Raw genomic sequence first — 22,292 nt, forward strand, 5'->3', positions numbered from 1 at the left:
TTATATTATATCATATATTATTATCCTTTTTTAATCTTTAAATTTTAATTTGTCAAACATAGTTATTCTAAATCTATACACGAAGATCTAGTTGTACCTAAGTTGAAAAAAGCTATTTTCAAGGAGCAGGGAGAAGAACGACACTTGAAAACTTACAAACTTATAAATGGATGTAAGATGACAAATGAATTGAGAGATACAAAATAAGGTTAGTGGCTAAGAGACACACTCAAACATTTGTGATAGATTATCAAGAGATGAATAGTATCCGAGTCTTGTTATCTTTTGTAGTAATATTTGATTTGCCTCTATAATAGTTTGATATCTTTTGTAGTAATATTTGATTTGCCTCTATAATAGTTTGATGTGAAAAATATCTTCCTTAACGGCAAATTAGAATAGAAAATCTATATGAATCTACCTTTAGGTTTTAAAGAAACATTAAGGTTTGACAAATCACACTAATGTTTTATAAGTATGCTGACAATAGAAAGGTCTCAATACAATCTGATTGTGTACATAGATGACATTATCTCGATAGGTGACGATCTTATTGAATAAGAGAAACTAAAAACCTTGAAGCTAGAACCAAAGGAGAGATCTCAGTCTCACAAAAGAAATATATATTAGATTTATTTATGAAAATTGATAATATTGTGTTAACAGCAAACCATCTGAAACACTCATTGACCCCAACCACAAGCTAAGTGCACACAGGCGGATAAGGGACGATATTGACGTCTAAGAAAAGGTAAGGGACTGATGTTTAAGAAAAGGGATAATGATGCATGCATAAATATTGATTGGGCCGAGAGTAAAGATGTTAGAAGATCTTTAGTTAAAGAGTTTGTTGGAATCAACTAGTGAAATTATATTTAGATAACAATGTAGCAATTAGTATCTCTCACAACCCGATGGATGCATCATGATCGAACAAAGCACATTGTGTCAATCAATATTGGATATATTCTGTTTATCCCTATCAAGTCAAGCGACAAATAACATATATTTTCACAAAAGGATTTCAAAAACAACAGTTTAGCAAGCTGAGACGTTGAACATCAAGCTGAGATGTTGAACACCTTCGAGTTTGAGATCTCTCAATAACTGCTAGAATTTGATTCTCGAGATTGATGTGATAAACTAGGATATAATTATTGATTTCTTCCTAATTATATTATCTCATTTGTCTATATCTACTAGATTAACACTAGATCTATTTGAATAATTTTTTTTCTTATATATAACGTCTTCCTATATACAAGGAAACAAGTGAAATTTTCTTCTGTCCAGTTCAGCAAACTTCACAGAAGCCGAGAGCAAAAAGTATTTGTTAAGCAACAATCAACAGACAAATTATTTGCCTCGCTAATACAACCATTCATGGGTCAAATATGTAGCCACCGTTGCATAATGCAAATGGGCTTTAAACACTCTCTAACATTGCATAATCCATTGGACCAAACAATTAAATATCATTATGACAGTTACATGAACTACAGCAGTGGCCTGTAGCACCTGGAACAAATATAAGGTTTATCAGAAAAGTACAAGGATTGAAATGCATACATATGCCTCGAAAAAGAAACTTTTAATTGTAGTGATGGTAGATGTCGAGTTTGAAATATTCATCTTGGGCCCCAGTGCAAAAGGGGCAAGACCTGCAATGCACAAGGCCAAATCGATCAACCATAAAACTTGTTCAGTAGTTACAGGTACACTGAGATACACAGCTTACTAAATAGGTAAGCCATCCGACAGGTGTTTCCTAAAATTCTACTATGGTGAAGCCGTGTACAGTCACATTCTGAGAACTGATACAGTTTGTGGCAGCAACCTCTTTCAATATAGAGTTGTGTATTCAGCTGCAGCCTGACCCTTCCATGTGACAGATCAACTCTGGCATCAAGGATTGTGAATCTTAAATCCAAATACCCTTGGAGTGTATCGTTGTGATGGCTTTTTCAGCTTCAGGTGTCCATAAGTCATCAGAAACAGGTGAGGAAATGTTGTTCCAAAGTAGGCTCCATCAACATCTAACAAAGTCAAGAAAAGTTCAACAAACTTATCTAAAGGCAACTTACACAGGTAGTATGAGTTCTTCCCTCCAATTATATGTGTGTGTGTGGGCCAACTAACATTCACATATTGATTTTTGACTTCTGAAAAAGAATTTGATAGGATAAACATATGCATCCATGTAAGACTTGCAAGACCATCAGGCTTGACCCTAATTTTGCATAATGCAAACAAATTCTTATAATGGACCAGGTCAATGAAAATAAATCTTCATATACCGCAGTTTCTTTACGATTGATTCAGGTTGTATCAATGTTTGTTTTAGTTGATCTGTCCAGCTGTTGAGTTAAAAAGATCTTCTTGGAATTGTATTAGATAATTACACAATGGAAAAGTCATGTAGGTTTATGTAAATATAGTAAGTTTTGTGTACAATCAACAACTCAAATGATGCAATTTAACCATAATAACATATATTATCAACAGCACAAAATGATAATCAGATACATTGATGTATGGGTTAAACCATTAATTCAACTTCAAGTGGAATTGGATAGCTATGAAAGTGCATGCAAGTTAGTTCAGATTAATGGTCCATGAGAAGATAGAAGACAACAAACACCTCACCAGAAACAATATAATGGGTATGATGGCCCTTTGTAATGGATGTGATAGCCCTTGAATATATATTTGACTAGTGTCCCTCAGCAAAGCTCAATGGCACAATAGGATCAATGTAGCTAACCTCATATAGTTGGGAACTATGGCTTATTGCGATAGTTGTAGTACCAATTCATGTCAGATCAGGATATGACCAGATTAAAATCCAAATGAAATCCTAGAATATCTTGGATTTGATTGGAACATGTTACTTCGAACTCGAATATATATTTGATCTATACATGCGACGAGTAGCAGCATGAAATACAAATTAGAAAGCATCTTATCATGATGTAAACAAAATTAACAAGTATTTCAGATTTGAAAGCTATTTTCACTTTAAAATGATTGCTAGAAAAGGATACTACTGCCTTGGTACTTCGACCTAGGATAATATGTATCTTCACATTTTGGACAATATATTTTCACAGTACTGGATCGAGGGATGTCTGATTGGCCAACAGGAAGGCAAGGCTGGCCACAGCAGTAAACTCGAGGGCATCTTCCAAAATCATAGTTCTTGAACTTTTCTAGCTACAAAAAATTGAAATTTTAAAATGTCATTTGATACCAATCAATTAAGAATAAAAACTGATACCATCAAATATGGGGAATAAGTACAAGATCTCACCATTGCAGCCATTCCTTTACTGGTTAATATGTATCTGACATGAATTAAACCATAAAGCATCTCAGCTGCTGCTTCAACTAACTTATTTTGTTCTTCAGTAAACAAATCATCTGGGCATGAAAATTAGACGTAATTGGTACCACATGATTGCAACCATAACGACAAATAATATTTAAAGTAAAAATCACCATGTAGGCAAGAGAGTTTATTATTCATGTGTATGCAGTTTATCATCATGCAATTGTTCAATATGAGATGGACCACTGAAATACCAAACTTAAACAGAGTAAAAAAGGTTTACATTGGCATGAATATTGGAAGCACACTGGACTACAATGATTAATTGAATGACATACAAGTCTATTTGAATGACAAAAGTATGAGATATAAATTAAATGAACAGAGTCTAATGTATGTACCACAAGAAAGTACAGATATTAAATAAAATCACTTGAGGAGTAGCCTAAATAGCATATGTACTATGCCTGAAACTGCCATTTCCTCTTTATTTATTTATTTACTTAAGGGGAAGGAACTTTTCTTATTTTTTTCCACCCATTCATCCATTACATAACATGCATAGGAGACAATGGGACTCGAACCCCTAACATTTTAACTGATTGGGACTACTAAGGAAGTTTGTCAATGGGCATATGAAACACATGGAGAACCAAGTGGCAAGTTGAAGCCCATCAACTTTAATAGGGCGAAGAAAAAGGATAGCTAGTAATAACATGGAGTACTTGAAAATGATAAAACTAACAAGAAAAGTTGACTTTTAATTCACTATCGTTCTTAACTGATTACGATAAGACAGTTGAGAATACTATATCAACAGTGATAATCGTAAAAGAAAGCTAGCATGTGCATGAAAAGAGAATTATGAGTTTCCAACCTACATTTCATAGTTTGCCTATCACTTGATTTTAATAAGATATACTTGATCCGTACCTAGTATATGGTTAGCAGTGATTTAAAAAGCGCTAGGCGCCAAAAGGCGCCAAGGTCCAAAAACGCCCGAGGCGCTAGGCGCTCGCCCAGGCGCTCGCCCGAGCGAAGCGAGGCGCTAAAATATAAAAATATAAAATATAATTAATAAATATAATTATTTAAAATTTTAAATAAAAATATAAAAATATATAATATAATTAATAAATATAATCACATTAACAGTATAAACCTGCTGACGGAGAAACGAGGAAGCAGCGGCGAGCGGCGGCAGCAGCAGCGGCGGCGAGCGGCGGTAGCAGTGGCGGCAGCGGCAGCAGCAGCGGTGAGCGACGGCAGCGGCAGCAGCAGCGAGCGGCGGCAGCGGCGAGCGGCAGCGGCAGCAGCAGCGAGCGGCGGCAGCGGCGAGCGGCAGCGGCAGCAGCAGCGAGCGGCGGCAGCGGCGAGCGGCAGCGGGAAAGGGAAAGGGAGCGGAAGGCGCGAGCAGCGGGAGGCCTCGAGGGAGGCGCGAGCAGCGGGAAGGCTCGCGGGAGGGCTCGCAGGAGGCGAGAGGGCTCGCGGGAGGCGCGAGCAGCGGGAGGGCTCGCGGGAGGCGCGAGCAGCGGGAGGGCTCGAGGGAGGCGCGAGCAGCGGGAAGGCTCGCGGGAGGCGCGAGCAGCAGGAGGGCTCGCAGGAGGCGCGAGCAGTGAGAGGGCTCGCGGGAGGCGCGAGCATCGGGAAGGCTCGCGGGAGGCGCGAGCAGCGACAGCGGCGAGCAGCGGCAGCGGGAGCAGCGACAGCGAGCGACGAGATCGCGATCGGGATCGGCAGCGACAGCAGGTTAGGGTTGGGGTTATATCGGTTTAGTTGGTTCGATTGAACCAACTAACAACCGAACCAGGACCGAACCAGACCTAAAATTCTGGTTCGGTTTACCCAGGCGCTCGCCCGAAGCGCCCAGCGCCTGGGCTCGGGCGAGCGCCCAGGCGGCGCCTGATTGAAGCGCGCCGCCTGGGAGATTAGCGAGGCGCTCGGGCCTCGCCTCGCCTCGCCCGAGCGCCTAGGCGAGCGCCCGAGCGCCTTTTGCAATCACTGATGGTTAGGACAGAAATTGGTGGGAACATCTAGAATCAATTGCACTCATCTTGAGTTGGGAGAATTTGAACAATTTCAGCTGACTACACATCCTCAGAAGAAGAAAGAGAAGAGTCAAGGGGAAAAACAGGAGAGCCAAGATAGAGATGAGATGAAAATGATCGACTGTCAAACATAGGAAAATAAAATTTGATAATTCACATCTATTATGATCATCAAAGTTCTCACCTACCACATTGTCACAATATCGGTCATTCATCATCGTGTATGATAGAGAGGAAATGCTATAAGGAATAAAAAAGGGAATGACATCTATTATGACCATCAAAGTTCTCACCTACCACAATTGTCACAACATCAGTCATTCATTATTGTGTATGATAGAGAGGAAATGGTATAAGGAATAAAAAGGGAATGACAGAGAGTAATTCTTAATTTGTTAAAAAAAGTGAACGAAAATGTAATCGGAGACAGAATTAATTCAAATAGTTTTCATTATATGTTTTTGCATTTTCTTGTACTTGTTTGGTGATAAGAGAAGCATTAGAACCATAATGAAGCTTATCATTATCTTTAAAGCTACAAATTGATAAATTTATATCTTTTGTATAATATATACATAATATTAATTGAATAACTCTAATAATATCTTTGGACAATATGTATGATGGTTATTTTTAATGGATTGTTCTCTACGGTTTTCATTTCTTGAAAAATATTATTTATATTATCAAATTTACTATTTTTTATGAAAGATAGATATGAAATATATACACAAACAGATCTTTTTTTTAGCATACATCTATATTGTCTTTATTTCATTTCATATCTCCTAAAGTTTAGCTACTTAAAATGAATATATATATATATATGCAAATTTAGAGTTATTTTCTCAATCAAGTACGATCCCATTGGTTCAATTCAAATGATCCTACCAATCCCCATCACATCTTGTAACACCCATTTTGCAATCTAAGCCTACTTCATTATTGGCCATGCACAACAAATTACAATGCCATAAAGAGAGCACAAGGACCAAACAACATAGAGTTTAGCAAAATATCAAAAAAAATATAAACACCTGATTGTAGCAACTAGCTGTTCAAAGCCTTCTAAAGTTATTTGAAATATTATTGTTAAGTAAAAAAGTACAGATGTCTAAGACTACCAAAAGAAATATTTAAAAGATCTGGAATAATAAAATAACAAATAAACTCAAAGACAAGCCCCATTCGGTAAGTTTCCCTTCCATGCGGATTTTAGGAAGGGACAATTTCCATAGTCTTACCCCTTGAAAGCAAAGATTTTTTTCTAAGAAACTTCTAATGGAACAATTATATCAAGGGAGAAAACTGAACTATATAATACACATACACAAAGAACAAATGAAAAGTTCATTTATCTATAAATTATAAGTTTCAGCCATATCATGTCGTTTAAAAAACCCCTTGTAAAAAACCCCTTGGAAGAACTTGCTCATATTGTACATAGTTTAACATTCCCTTTAGAACATGTATTATATTCCACCCAAATGCTTCTTAACACAATGCTGACATGCATATTGTTTAAAGCCAGCTAAAAAGCTAACTCTCCTTCCTATATAGCTCACCATTGCATAAATGTTTGACTTTGAACAACAAAGATAAATTTAAATCAGATTCACTATATCAATTTGCTAAAGATCCATGCACCTTTATAGATTGGAAGTAAACAAGTATCCCCTTCCCTGATACAACTAACAGAATTTGAGTTGAAGCCCTGCTTATGGCATATTTTCATATCCTTGCCTAACCACTTAGCTCAATATCTTGTTCTCTGAATCTCACGTCTTTAGAATGGCTGTTTTAATGTTTATTACTAATGTAATCTAATTGTCAACAGAAGATCCCAAGATTCTATCATTCAAACAACAGAGGCAATTGATAGAAAGCTTCTGAAGAGAAATGAAATACCAGAAGCAAAATCTCAAATTGTTTAATGACTACTTCAACACCAATTATCAAAGACAAAGGTTTCTTCAACCAATATACACTAGCAGTTCCAGTTTGAGCAAGTTCTAATCAGACACTGAAAACTCAAGTTCGATCAGTTTTGGCCATTGTTAACAACTGCAATCCAATTTCATATATTGGCCAAGAGAACTTTCTTGTTTATGTTGTTCACCATGGAGATCACCAGTAATTTTACTATTTATGACTGGCTAATAAGTGTTCATCACTGATCAAATTTTGTTAGAGAGAGATTTTAATTCAATCTCCAGAAACATCTTTTGTCCAATATCCTCCACTTAGATTGTTAGAGAGAGAAAATTTTCTATCCTTGGTTTACAATGAACAGGTAAAATTACAAGGTGCTGTCCCTGGAAATTCCTATTTGCTCACGTCCAATTAATATGAAATAAGAAATAGGGTGCTAACCCACCTGAAAAAAGAATTGCTCATATACATGCTAACTTTTTTCTCAAGCATTTGTTGTTTTTTTTTTTAAATAATAACCAAATCATGGGTTAGTATTTTTTTAAAAAAGATGTGCATTATTATGATATTATCTTTTGAATGGACATTTAGTTAGAATATTACCAAAGTTTAATAAAATCAAGTTTCATTAGAGTTATTTATTATCTAGAACTTACACACTTTTTATTTTCGGATTAAAACATTAAATTTAAAAATATTCATTTGATCATCCTGTTTGTTTGGGTTTCAAAAAAAATCTAAATATATTTATATCATATTTTGTCTTCCCATTGGTGTAAATATGTTTTAGTAAAAAATCTGTTATCAGTAAAAAAAATTTCCTCCTTTGTAACTTTCTGTTTCTGTCTCCACTTAATTAATTTATAACCAAAAAAAAGTTTTTTGTTTTAAGGAACTAAAACAATCAATTTTTATTTTAATAAATAATAAAATCAAAAAATATTTGTTTTAAATCTATTGTGTTCTTTGTTCTTTATATATAATATTCTTAAAAAATTATGTTCTATTAATAAAAAAACTTATTTTCAAAAAAAGAAAAAAATCTGTTCTGTTACTTTTTTATTTATTTCTGTTTCAAAAAATTACGCATTAATCTTTCTAAATCTGATTGTCTTCTGATTCTAAAAAATCTCCTAAACAAGTTGAATACTTTGTACGTGGAAGACTCTATATGAAACCTATTAAAATGGACTACATAGGAAATTTGATAAACCTTAGAACACAAGTCAAATCAAAGACACAATTCATACGAGTTGTAGGTCATTCTGAAGGTGCTAGTAAATTCACTATATTTGATGTTAATAACTTTAAAATGGTAGATCATTTACCTATGAATAATGAAATTCACAAACCTAATTCATAAAATTCAAAGGGGTGGTATCAACTTTAGTGAATCATATCAAGTTTTATATCTATTAAATAGACTAACCTCACCTTGGTCTAAATTTGGTCAAGAGACTTGGAGATCTCAAACCTCTCAAATTCTTAGGTACATCATCTAAGCCATTAGAATAGAACACCAGTATAGGCAAAGGGAGGCTCAAGAAAAATCAAATGCAAGCCAAGCTCAACATAACTGAATCCTAGAGTCATTTCCAAAACCATAAAAACTTTAACACGAACCAATGTCATAACTTTAATCCCAAGGGTATCATTATACCCAAGGATAAGGGATTTAAACCGAGGTTCAAGAACCTCACAAATCCTAATTCTAACTCATTCCAACACTCTAGGTGTCATCCTAAACCCAAAGGGTACATGAAGCCAGGAACATGATTGGTTCTGCTATGTCATCTTGCTTCATCCTTCTTCTAGCAAAAGGAGAAAGATAGTTTATAGAAGAAAACATCTTTTAAGCCTAAACCTCTAGTTAATATTATTAAGGTCTTTGTTTTTTTACCCTTTTGTTAATCTAACCTACCATGGTTAGATTCTAGTGCTAACATATATGCTTGCACTGATCAAGATTGGTTTTCCTCTTATAAGATCCCAAGATCCCAAACAAAGGAAGTGGAATCATGGGGAATGAAACATGTGATGTGTCACTTCTACCTTGTACATATATGTCACTATAACCTGATACTCAGTCTAGGAAAGAGGCCAGTACTTCGCGATTTAATGCACGTACCAAATATAATCTCTCCTTGTATAGTTAGGCTCCAGTTTTAAAAGCCACTAAAGTTATTTTTGAGGGCCTTTTTAAGATCAATGTAATTACTCCTACATATAAAGCAGAATCATCTTTAAATTCTAAATCTTGTGACATTTAACAACTTAAACTTATCATATCAATTTTGATTTAATTTCTTTAATGTCTAATCTTAACTAATTCCAAATTTTAATTCTAATTTGAATGTAATTGTGAAATTTATGCTCAATCCAAACAACCTAGTTTTAAGCATATCCTATATAAAAATACATAGCGATGGCTGTGATTCAAATAGGGGTCCTACTAGAGGTGGAAGTCCTTATTTTGTGACCTTCATTGATGATATCTCTAAATGTTACTACACTAACCTTTTTTACTTTTAAAGTTTAAAGAGAAAGTTGTTAACAAATTTAAGACCTACAAGGTTGTGACCTCACAACCTTTATTGATGACATCTCTAAATTTTGCTACTGTTATATTTTTTTTCACTTTTAAGCAGTGATTGAAAGAGGCGCTCGGGCGCTCGCCTAGGCGCTCGGGCGAGGCGAGGCAAGGCCCGAGCGCCTCGCTAATGTCCCCGGCGGCGCGCTTCAAACAGGCGCCGCCTGGGCGCTCGCCCGAGCCCAGGCGCTGGGCGCTTCGGGCGAGCGCCTAGGTAAACCAAGTGACCGAACCAGGATTTTAGGTCTGGTTCGGTCCTGGTTCGGTTGTTAGTTGGTTCAATCGAACCAACTAAACCGATATAACCCTTACCCAACCCTAACCCGCTGCCGCTGCCGCTCCCGATCTCGCTGCTCGTCGCTCCTGCTCCCGCTGCCGCTGCTCGCGCCTCCCGCGAGCCCTCCAGCTGCTCGCGCCTCCCGCGAGCCCTCCCGCTGCTCGCGACTCCCGCGAGCCCTACCGCGAGCCTTCCCTCTGCTCGCGACTCCCGCTGCTCGCGCCTCCCGCGAGCCCTCCCAACTGCTCGTGCCTCCCACGAGCCCTCCCGCTGCTCGCGACTCCCACTGCTCGTGCCTCCCGCGAGCCTTCCCTCTGCTCGCGACTAGAATTTTTATTTAAAACAGCATATTTTTATTTAAAATTTTAAATAATTATATTTATTAATTATATTATATATTTTTATATTTTAGCGCCTCGCTTCGCTCGGGCGAGCGCCTAGCGCCTCGGGCGTTTTTGGACCTTGGCGCCTTTTGGCGCCTAGCGCTTTTTAAATCACTGCTTTTAAGGTTTAAGGATAAAATTCTTAACAAATTTAAGATCTATAAAGCTGAGGTTGAACACCAACTTAATAAGAGAATAAAATCTTAAAGTCTGCTATAGGAGGTGAGTGCACTTCAAAATGAACTTGCTATCTTCTACTAATTTCCCATGATCATGGTATAATTCATAAAGTTACTACTCACTATTCTCAATCTAATTGAGTAGCTGAAAGAAAGAATAGAAATCAATATGGTTGATAGCTTAATCCTTAGTTCATGAGTACTGCAAAACTCATGAGAAGGCTCTTTTATCCACCTATTATATACTTCATAGGATTTCTCAGGGGGTGCTTGGAACAAAAACCAAGGCTTTATTACTTCTAAATGTGGGGGGTGTTTAGCTAAGGTTAATATTCTTTAGCCCAAAAGAAAGGAAGATAGGTCATAAAACTATAGATATTATCTTTATAGGATATTCCATTACATTACCTGTAGATTCTTTATGGTGATTCTGAAATTTTTGAAACCTCAAATGACATCGATTAAATCCAGAGATGCGTCATTCTTTAAAAATATCTTTCCTTTCGAACCTAAAATATTTACTAACATTTAAGTGATTCTTATTCACCTTTTCCAACCCCTTTAGAAGGAGAAACAATAGAGCTAGGATTGCGAGGAACCTTGGTGATGGTCTCCTACTTTATTAATGACACACTAACAGTATGCTTAGGAACACATTAGAAATTTGCAGTGAGAGTCCGATGCACATTACAAATGCAAATTGGTGCTTGGTAAATTTTTATCAAACCGCATCTGGCCTGGATGCTACATTAGAAATGCTCAAATGCTCATTTTATTTCAGGATAGCATTAGCATTTTAGTATTTGTAGGATGCTAATGCAATTTTTCAAATTTCAAAAATGTCCTATGACTTTATCAAAAAAATACGAGATTGCCAAAATGATTTAGTAAGAAACCAATATGATCGATATTTTCTATAAGATTAAATATTATTATTTATTTTTAAAGATTATCTTTATATTTATTTATATGATTATTTTTTTATTTATTATATATTTGGGCCATATGAAATTTTTTAAAGATTACATACATTCATTTTTTTTATTTATTTACTTATTAATTTAAATAAAAAATATATATTCACTTTTAAATAAATATTAAAAATATTAGAAGGGTAAATTTGTCACAAAATATTCAATGAATTTTTGAAATATAATTTTACCAAACAACACTCATGTCAATGTACATTTAAAATACAGTTTTCATTTATTGTTTACCAAGTACTAAAAGCATTCTACAACTACATATTCACTCAAACCCCTTTCTCCAACCGTACATTAAAATACAAGTTTGTTCCTAACCACAGCCTAAGTTTATGTCAAGAGATTATGTGCTCTCCGGATGCTTCCTTGTAGAATAAGGTGAACTATGAAATAGACTCCATTACAAGTAATCTTGATTTTCACAAGTAAATCATAAGGTTAGACTTATAGCTCAAGGGTTTGGACAAAAAGTTGGCATTGATTATTTCAACACGTAAGTGCCTATAGTGTAAATTACTACTATCCAAGTCCTACTTGTTTTTGCTCTCATCCATAACTCCTAATTCATCAAATGGATGTGAAGAATATCTTTCTTCGTGGAAACCAAGAAGAAGGCTCTTATATGAGAGAATTCGTAGATGACCGCAGCAAATGATCTAGACAGTCTTTAGATACTCTCATGAACAAATAAGATACTCGTGTAAAATCATTAACATGTAAACCCACAAAGACGTATTTCATACTATGTTGAGATAATCGAAATCTGGATAAAAAGAACATAATTCAAGATGTAATTCACTCTATTTTCTTCATATGGATATTAACTTCTCTAAATGTGTTTAGTCTTTAAAATGAGATGATCGTATAGTACACACCAACATTAATCATTACTTTATTCTTAATTTTTTATATTTATATTTATTTTATGGTAATTTGTGTTTTGTGGGAATTCTCAAAGCATTTATTTGGGTAAAACTACAAATTATAATTTTTACACTTGCTTTTTATTGTTTCACCTCATAAATTTTTTCATACTATGTTGAGATAATCGAAATATGGATAAAAGGAACATAATTCAAGATGTAATTCACTCTATTTTCTTCATATGGATATTAACTTCACTAAATGAGTTTAGTCTTTAAAATGAGATGATCGTATAGTACACACCAACATTAATCATTACTTTATTCTTAATTTTTTTATATTTATATTTATTTTATGGTAATTTGTGTTTTGTGGGAATTCTCAAAGCATTTATTTGGGTAAAACTACAAATTATAATTTTTACACTTGCTTTTTATTGTTTCACCTCATAAATTATGACTTTACCCTTGTTATTTAACCTTTAATTTCAAAAATTACAACTCTATCCTTGTTGTTTACCATTGCACCTCGAGAATAATGCTGCATTATTACTCCCATGCATTACTAATTGCATGTCACATGTGCTTGTGGCTCGCAGCAGGCATTATGCGCACTGGGTATTTACAGATTCAACAAGAACACATGTGAGTAATAAGGCAACGTTATGATAAAATGCAGGGGTAGAGTCATAATTTTCGAAATGAGATGAATTAAATCAAGGATAAAATCATAACTTTTGAGATGAAACTGTAAAAGGCAAGGGTATAATTGTAATTTATGGTTTTCCTTATAAGTGCTATGATAATCTCTACAAAAACACAAATTATCTCAAAATAAATATAAACACCAAAAATTAAGAACAAAATAATGATTGATGCTTATGCATCTACTGTGTGACTAGTCAGTTGTCTTTTCAAAAACTAAACTCATTTAGTGGAATAAGTATTCATCCGAAAGAGGACAACATCAACCTCTCCTCTCCAAAATCCTTCGTAACAAAATAATGAGAAAAAAAGATTTGATTAGGAGGTTTAAATCAAAAGTAAAGATTGGAATACCATTAACATAAAAACAAAACAGAATAAATCTGTTCCCTATCTTCATCATATTCATTGATTTGAAAACCAAAAAATAGAATTACAAAATCAAAATTTTCATGACGTATGCTTAGTTTGTAAAAGGATCCAACCAGCATGCACACCTTCCATTCTTGTCCAGGCTTGACAAGTTCATGTTGGTCCGTATAGATTTTTTCTTCTAGATCTCCATGAAGAAAAACAATGTCTACATCCATTTGATGAACTACAAGTTTGTAGATAGAAACAAAAGCAAGTAGGACACGGATGATAATAATCCATGCTATAGGCGTATACATGTCAAAATAATCGATGTATGTTTTTTGCCTGAGCCTTTAAGCTATATGTGTAGCCTGATATTTTTTTATCATACCATCGATCCTAGTATTCATTTTGAAAATCCACTTATATTCTAGGGGTTTGTTTGCAAGAGATAAATAAGTGACAATCCAAGTATTATTACTTGTAATGGATTCAATTTTACAATTCACCGTCTCCTTCCAAAAGGAAACATAGCACAACGCCTCTTGAAATGAACTTAGTGTATCTTCTACTAAGTATGAGACAATTTTCACCAAAGTTTCTTGTAATCCAAGCTTTCATGCTTCTTTTGGGTTCAGGTTTAAGATAAGTTCTATAGGGTTGGAATAGGTGAAGAAGAATGATGTAGGACAATGGTATGTATTTTATATCTAAAAGGAAATATGCTTTCAAAAAATAATACAATTTTAGATTCAATCAAGATATCATTTGAGATTCAAAATTTTCAGAATTCATTACAATTTACAAGTAATCTATAGTTAATGCTATATAGGGAATATCTACAGTTGAAGGACCTCTCTTCCTTCCTTTTAGGCTCAAGGATATCAATCTTAATTCAATACCCTACATTCGGAAGTAACTAAGCTTCGGTTTGTATCCGTTCCAAAATTCATAAGAAGTTACATCATTATTCTCTTAGAAAATTCCATACAGACAGATAAAAGAGCATTCCCATAAATTTTGGGTTAGTCTTAAGCTAAGGTGAGTAGAGAGCAATAACTTCATGAATTATATTATGATCTTCACATAGCTTGGCAAATTTATTTGAAGTATACTCACCTTCTCTATTGGACTTTAAGATTTTAAATCTCTTATCAAATTAGATTTTAGTCTGAGCCTCAAAGATCTTAATTTGTGAAGAACTTCATCCTTAGACTTTAAAAAGACAAGTATAGCAAAATCTAGATAATAGATAACTTTAACAAAAACTCAACTTAATTAAACTTAGACAATATTCAAATTAAATGTTCATGAAAAAGATGATATCATAATAATGCATTTTTTCAAAACCAATACTAAATCGCAATTTTTTTTTTAAAAAAACAACAAACACTTATAAGAAATAAGCATGTATATGAACTTTTTTTTTTCCAGTGGTTAGCATCCTGTTTCATATTAATCAGAGGCAAGGAACAAGCTGTGTATCTTGGACAGTTCAATTTGTGTTGATTCACAATGATCCCAAAATCAAATCAAAAGGTTCAAATGTTTTTTTTCTCGAAATTGAAACTGATTTGGAGGCCTCAAAAACTTATCTTCAACAAAGAAGAAGAAAAACCTCAGTTTCTTTAAGAATTTTTAAATAGGAGTGTCTTTGAATTTTATGTCAGTTGTTTACACCTGTCAATAAGATAAAAGTATAGTGGATTTGATGATTTTATTGGGCTTCTCAATTGTTTTAAAATTTTAAGCTTTCATTCCATAAAGTTATGCTCATCTATCATGTCCTTTGGAATGAAATAAAAGACGAGATCTTTAAAATTTCTTAATATACAATTGCTATCCCAAGATTTAAAGTATTTTATAGTTTTCCAATAAATAATTTAAAACTACTTTAAAAATCAAGAAATGAAAGGGTACAAATAAGTGACCCAAGTTCAAAGTTCCCATATAAAGCTTAATAGGAAGCAAACAATAAAACATATTTAACAATTAACAATTATTGCTTTCAATTCCAAGGAAACCAAAAAAGCAAACTAAGATCAAACGATGCAGCAGCATGCGTCATCAGTGAATTACCACAGGGAATAACATGAGTATGTTGAGAAGGATAAAGACAAAAGTATGCATAGGATAAATGCATCAAAACTAAAAATTACCATGGGAAGGCTCCACATCCAAGATTAGATCAAGAGCATAGGCATAGTAGGGTACTTGACTGCTTAGACCACATAAGTTAAAATCATCTTGTATGTACTCATCATCAACCTCACAGAAGAACTCATTGCCTTTTAGATTACACAACCATGAAATCCAAGATGTGTCTTCCCCATCAGAACCACTGACATCTGACTCTTCACTATCTGTTTCTGATTCTTTTTGCGGCTCCAGGAATAGTAATGAAAGCATCGTCAGAAAGCTTACAGGTATAAATATGACAGGACTCACATGAGAATACAGATGATGAAGTCAACATATACCACCACCAACAGAAATCAGCAATCTCTCCACACCATGACTAGAAGCAAGTAAGCCAGCATATGTTTGGCGGATTAATAAGAGGAAGAGAGAATGAAAAATTATCATCACATTTACAAAACCATGATCATGACACAATCAAGATGCATGTGCACTAATTCTCAAAAAAGCACAAGAAAAATCAACTGAGAACTAGATTGCACTATATTTCATCTCTATGGCATTTCTCACCAACTCCAGACCACTGAATTTTAGCATCAAATATTCCACACAAGTTACGATCTCAATTCAAAAACTGAAGACATATATACAATTTATAGTTGATCATACAATATATACTTGCCTCATAAAGTTTATCACTGAAATAGTTCCTAAATGAGAATAATTGACATCCTGTAATTTTTTTTATTTTACCTTGGCACATATTTATTTAGTAACAATTTATAGTCGATTGTATAATTCTTGATTCGTACTTAGCTAAAAACTATTTGGATTCTTATGATTGATCACATATGCTTCACATAATGTACATACATTATGTGATACTTTAACCACCAGCATTTCATGTCCGCTTCCAAACATTCTAGCTAGGAATAAAGGAAGTGTGCGTACGGAAATGCTTTAATTTCCTACAGTCTGGAACTCACCTCTTAAGAAAGATTTCGATATCCTATTAAACCTGAGATTGGGAAAGCAAAGAGTTCCTTTTGCCATTCCCTAAACACACATAGCCTGACTTACTGTGATCATCGTATCAGTACTCAAGTTAGATGCAATATAATCAAAACTGTCAAAAAAACAATAAATGACCTAAATATAAATAGTTGACAAATATAAAGTGTCAATACATTACTAAGGACTTGGTTTATAACATGTGCCATCCAATGTTAGCCGCAAAATGTCATCACCACTACAAAAGCTTGATGCAAATACTAAATGGTAGTGCAAAAAAAGAATGTCATTGAACCAAGCAATGACTTGTTAATCACTTAAAGAAAGATATTTGTATCCTAAACCTGATAATGCAACATCAAATAGAACTTGCAAACAGATGAGAAGGGGAGATTAAATAAGAATTCCAACTGTTACCATACAAAAAAACATTGCATGCTGATGGTTTAATAATTAAAAATAGCATGTGACAAGAAAAATATGAAACAAATAAATCTTCATCCGTCTTCTTAAAAATGATGCCAGTATTAAAACATCAAGCAAACTATCTAACTCTACCAAAACACGAAATTTCATCCAAAATTACAATTTTTTTCAGTATATATTTAAAGACAAAATCTGGTATATCGGCAGGAAACAAAATCACCAATTTCACATGCTAACTATACCACAAATAACTAAACCTAAGTAACTGGAGACATCAAGAGTGGTAATCTAATTTTACTGCATTATTACACCAAATACATCTGTTCTTTTACTTTAAAATTTCATACACTAACAAAAACCCTAAACAATTCGATGATGAGAACTTGTTAAAAGATCCAAAGAAACAGATCCATTTATCCTCCAAATATAGAAGAACACACAACACTAAGTGAGATAGCAGAAAATACAGAAAATCTAACCATCTGAGTACTTGTTTTTGGAAAGAGAAGCAGAACGCTGGTCTTGGTGCTCGAGGTGCTTTCCGGAAGAGGTGGACGGCACCGACAGCCTATCCCTCTCCCTCTCCCTGCGGTTCAAGACCTCCGACGTCGCCGTTGACGATCTCTCCAGGTGTTTGTCGAGGGCGCCATTGATCCGCCTACGATATGAGGCTCCGGTCTCCACCCTCGACCCACTCCCTCCCCGATCCCTATGCATACCTCCCTCCTCTTCGCCCCTAACAACCCCCCTTTCCCAAAGCCTGCGAGAGATCAACTCAGCTCCCCTTGTCGCGACGAAACAGAACACCAACCCACAAATCCGAATGATACCGCCAATCCGATGCCAGGAAATGCTTGGTTGCACAAATATGACGAAAAATAAAGGAGAGAAACCTCGGAATTTGATCGAAAATTACGGTTTCGCTCCTATCATTCTCCGAGAGGAGACGAGGGAGCTGCTCTTCCCTTCGCGATCGGAAGGGCAAATGCTACAGACGAAGGGAAGCGGCAGGGCCGGCGTCGTCATTACGAGGCAATCGGGGATCAAGGATAGACGAATGCTTCCCTCACTCGTCATACCATTACTCTCAGACGTACCCTAACAGGCGACGGTCTTAACACTGATCCTTCTTAAAATTCTCCAATCATCTAACGAGTGCACCCACGAGCAATCAGTAACGAAGTGAGAGAAGGAATTGCTCGAAATGAATAAGAGAAGGGTAGCGCATCTGGGCCGTTCATCTCGCCTATGTCTTTTGTTTCGTCGGTAGTTTCAAGCGCCTGAGGGTCGCTTACGTTCCCCTTGGATAATGTGCCGGTGGGATCGGGTGCAAATTCCAGCCTCACAATCAAGTAGTGCAAGGCCACTCAGAGGACGACAAGTGTGGATTAGGATCTCACTTTCCCTACTTTGAACACAGATTTGAGAGCAATTAGGAAGCTTTTTGTTCTTTTGTTGACGGATTTGGTTCAAGGATGCACCATATGTACATATAAGCCTGTAATGGGCTTTGTCCGTGAACAAGACAAACGTACCGATTTGAGCCTGCGAAGAAATATTTCACATATTAATTTATAATTATTTCGGTAGAGGATAAAATAAATATATATAAATATATATTTTAATTTAACTAAATATATAATTTTTAACACGTATCATATTAGAATTCGTTGGGACAGATACGTTACTTGCAAGCTTATAAACGACACCTCTTGAAATCAAATTAAATTTTGTGGACCTAATCAAGATTTGCTCCAAAAGTCACGGTCTAACACTGTGACACGCAATCCATATAATAAGTACACATAAAGGTCAATAACACTGCACGATCGGTTTAATATAGCCAACTGACACATTACTATTAATATTCTCCCAAAGCATGAACCATAAGGTATTAAGAAGCAGGTAAAATGGTCGAAACTGTTAATGATTTCCTTGTCGGGTGGGAATTAATTGCATCACGTGACTGGCAGCATTGCCAATGTGACTCTGATTAAGATCTAATTGTTAAGCTTTAGATACAGTTTCATTGACCAATATTTAAGCAGTTGCAAGAAATCCTCTCATTTGACAAGACGTCATTAATTGCTGTGAAAGTGGCCCACCGGCTTTGTGCATATGCGTCAAACAGAACAGTGCAGCAGCAAAAACTGATTGCATCCACCGAATCCCCGACGTAAATATATTGTATACAAAGGAAAGGAAAACATAAACGTGAATTTTATTGGTTGGCTTAGAACCTTTTCCACATAAACGTGAAACATACTCAAAAATAAGTATTTAAAACCTTTTCCACATAAAAGGAAATCGATGTCGAGTTCTAAGATGTGACAAAGTATCTAATGAGATAATTAATATAATAGTTTTGATTGGTGTGAAGTAGACAACTATAAATGAAGTATTATGACGTAAGATAACTTAATAATTTTATTAGAGTATGAACTACAAACTCAAAAGTTTTAAATCCAAAATAATAATCTTATGCTCATTAAATAAATCTCAATCTTAATTTTTACTCACTTTCAACTTCGGATTAAACCAAAGGGTTATACGAAGTTGTGAAGCATATTTATTGTGTGGACATTCTTTGGTTTGGTTATTGCAGACAATGAAACACTTACGTACAGACTGCTTCAGAACTCCCCAAGGAAATCATCCATCTTGTGTAGATTTTAAATACCAGAGAATGGCGCAACTTTGCTTTTATTTCTTTCTACTTTTTTCTATATTTCCTTGTTGTACATGTCCACAGACGAATCCAAAAGATGGACTTCGGATAGAATTAGAGGGAGTTTCCACGAGGAACAAGACCTTGATAATAGGAGTGATCAACGAGGCCTCCGTGGAAGACAATGGAATGCTGCAGCTTTTCCTCCAAAGCATGCGAGAAGGGGAGGATACTGCGTTCTTGATCAGACACGTTCTCCTCGTCGCCACCGATCAGATTGCATACAACCACTGCATGGTTCTTCAACTCCATTGCCATCAGCTTTACACTGACACTCTTCTCCTTTCTCCGGCCTTAAGCATCCAATCTACAAGCTTAATCAGCCTCGCTTCGACGCTAACCCTATTCCTTGGAGAAGTTCTCTTGCGTGGGTACAGCTTCATCTTCACAGTAAGTTTCTTCACACTGATTCCATCGATTACTGCCAACACCATGGAAAAAGACCCGAATAGTTTTGTCGGCTTGCGAAGTTTATATTGGGTTCGCAGCCTCACATATTTCTCCGCTTGCAGGATATGAATGTCATGTGGCTAAGAAACCCATTCGCAAGGTTGAATCACAATGGAGAAGACATGCTGTTAAGTGGCGATCTATACGACAGTGGCTTATACTTTGTTTCTTCAAATACGAAGACGATGGCCTTGTTCAAGCAATCATATGCTGTGATGAATGAGTCAAGAAGCATGAAGGGAGATGATGTGCTTCATCTTATGAGATCTAAAAGGTTCATCCAGCAGTTGGACATGAAAGTGGGATACTTGGACACAGCACATTTCACCAATTTTTGTCAGGGTACTCTTGATATTGCAAAGGCCACCACAGTGCATGCAAACTGCTGCCCCAGCAGCAAAGCAAAGTTTGCTGATCTCACAGCCATCTTAGATGTCTGGAAAACATATAATAATGGAACACCTAATGTCACATTCTCTGCTCACAGTTCTTGTGCCAAATCATGGAAGGTCAGTTCTACGTTTATCATACAAGTAAGGTTATGTTTAGTAAAAGAGTTCAGAATTCTTTCTGGCTCATGCATCATCTGGTTGCTCATGGCCAGACTCATCAGCTGAAAACATCTCTGCAAGCTGCTGCTATGGGGAACAAGACATTGGTCATCAGTTACTTGAATAAGGCATATGTTGAAGAGAACGGCATGCTCGATCTTTTCCTAAGAAGCTTGAAGGAAGGGGAGGATACTGCATTCTTGATCAACCACCTCTTCCTCATCACAGTCGATCAGACTGCGTTCGACCGCTGTAAAATGCACAGACTTCATTGCTACAGGCTTGTTTCTGAGGGTCTCAATTTCTCCAAAGAGCAGCTCTTCATGTCTGATGGATACATCAATTTGGTGTGGCAAAAAGTTGTGGTTCTTGGAGAAGTTCTCAAGCATGGATACAACTTCATTTTCACGGTAGGTTAAATTACCCATCTAACTTTGCTTCGGTTTGCCTGATACTCATCATTCAATCCCTCATTTTGGTATGGTAAAACATAAGGCCTCAGAGGTCAAACGATGCCTTGAAAACCAAAAGACATTTAATTCATCTAAGATCTTCTTCTGTTTCTGTAATCAGGATATGGACATAATGTGGCTAAGGAATCCATTCTCCAGGTTGAGTCTCTCTGGGGAGGACTTGCAGATAAGCTGTGATTATTACAATGGCAGGCCTTACGATGATTCCAATCACATCAACACTGGCTTTTTCTATGTGGCCTCAAATAACAAGACCATCAAGCTGTTCGACATGTGGTTCGAATCAAGAAAAACCCTCAGAAGGATGCATGATCAAGATGTTCTGGAGTTTCTGAAATCTAATGGCGTCTTCAAGCGGCTGGGCGTGAGTGTCCGGTTCTTGGACACCCTCTACTTCAGCGGATTCTGTCAAGTCACCAAGAACTCCAAGGAAGTGATTACAGTGCATGCGAACTGTTGTCGAAGTATAAAAGCGAAGGTAGATGACCTGACCGAAACCCTAGAAGCCTGGAAGAAGTTGAAGGGCACAACAACAGTTGGCTGGCCGCAGCACAGAGCATGTAGTCAATCATGGAGCGAATGACTGCCAAATGTAGCGTCCGAATCTTGTATTTGTTGACATTATATAGATTACGATGCCTGTTTTGATGATATCCAACGTTGATGTCAATATCTGATGTCATGTTAAGAAGCTTGGTTGGATGACGAAATCATTTCAAATAAGAGTTCGCAGAAACCTCTGCGCCCTCTGTAAATATAAAGTTTAGATGAGCCATGCCTGAAAAGGGAATCATAAAAGAGGTTCAATACAAGCATGGACATTGCCGCAGTGTGAGCTTGTGCAGGCATCCGCCCTACAAAATATCATGCCA

The 22,292-nt window shown here is 36.0% G+C and overlaps 2 protein-coding genes across 2 annotated transcripts; one reads left to right on the forward strand and one right to left on the reverse strand.

Moving 5' to 3' along the window:
- Positions 1–1,395: 1,395 nt before the first annotated feature.
- Positions 1,396–18,289, reverse strand: LOC103981956 (putative casein kinase II subunit beta-4). The gene is made up of 5 exons (XM_009398734.3): positions 17,698–18,289; positions 15,802–16,017; positions 3,311–3,420; positions 3,045–3,213; positions 1,396–2,036 (listed from the first exon to the last, which is right to left on the reverse strand). Exons 1-5 carry the CDS (start codon positions 17,933–17,935, stop codon positions 1,906–1,908), a joined length of 864 nt encoding a protein of 287 aa, XP_009397009.2. The 5' UTR covers positions 17,936–18,289; the 3' UTR covers positions 1,396–1,905.
- Positions 18,290–19,625: 1,336 nt separating this feature from the next.
- LOC135610204 (uncharacterized) lies at positions 19,626–22,227 on the forward strand. Its single transcript, XM_065104405.1, has 4 exons — positions 19,626–20,336; positions 20,459–20,929; positions 21,010–21,357; positions 21,521–22,227. The coding sequence occupies exons 1-4, from the start codon at positions 19,827–19,829 to the stop codon at positions 22,001–22,003; spliced, it is 1,812 nt and encodes a 603-aa protein (XP_064960477.1). The 5' UTR covers positions 19,626–19,826; the 3' UTR covers positions 22,004–22,227.
- Positions 22,228–22,292: the final 65 nt, after the last annotated feature.

Source organism: Musa acuminata, chromosome BXJ2-4, assembly GCF_036884655.1.
Source record: "Musa acuminata AAA Group cultivar baxijiao chromosome BXJ2-4, Cavendish_Baxijiao_AAA, whole genome shotgun sequence".
Lineage (NCBI taxonomy): Eukaryota > Viridiplantae > Streptophyta > Magnoliopsida > Zingiberales > Musaceae > Musa > Musa acuminata.

Bases quoted from the DNA above. Each gene is read 5' to 3' on its own strand.
- LOC103981956 (XM_009398734.3), bottom strand. From the start codon at position 17,935: ATGCATAGGGATCGGGGAGGGAGTGGGTCGAGGGTGGAGACCGGAGCC. The intron at 3,421-15,801 runs GTAATTTTTAGT...TTTCATGCCCAG, and splicing joins GGATGTGGAGCCTTCCCATG to ATGATTTGTTTACTGAAGAA. The intron at 2,037-3,044 runs GTATCCTTTTCT...TGACTTTGTTAG, and splicing joins GTCGAAGTACCAAGGCAGTA to ATGTTGATGGAGCCTACTTT.
- LOC135610204 (XM_065104405.1), top strand. From the start codon at position 19,827: ATGAAACACTTACGTACAGACTGCTTCAGAACTCCCCAAGGAAATCAT. The intron at 20,337-20,458 runs GTAAGTTTCTTC...CTCCGCTTGCAG, and splicing joins GGTACAGCTTCATCTTCACA to GATATGAATGTCATGTGGCT. The intron at 20,930-21,009 runs GTAAGGTTATGT...CAGACTCATCAG, and splicing joins GTTCTACGTTTATCATACAA to CTGAAAACATCTCTGCAAGC.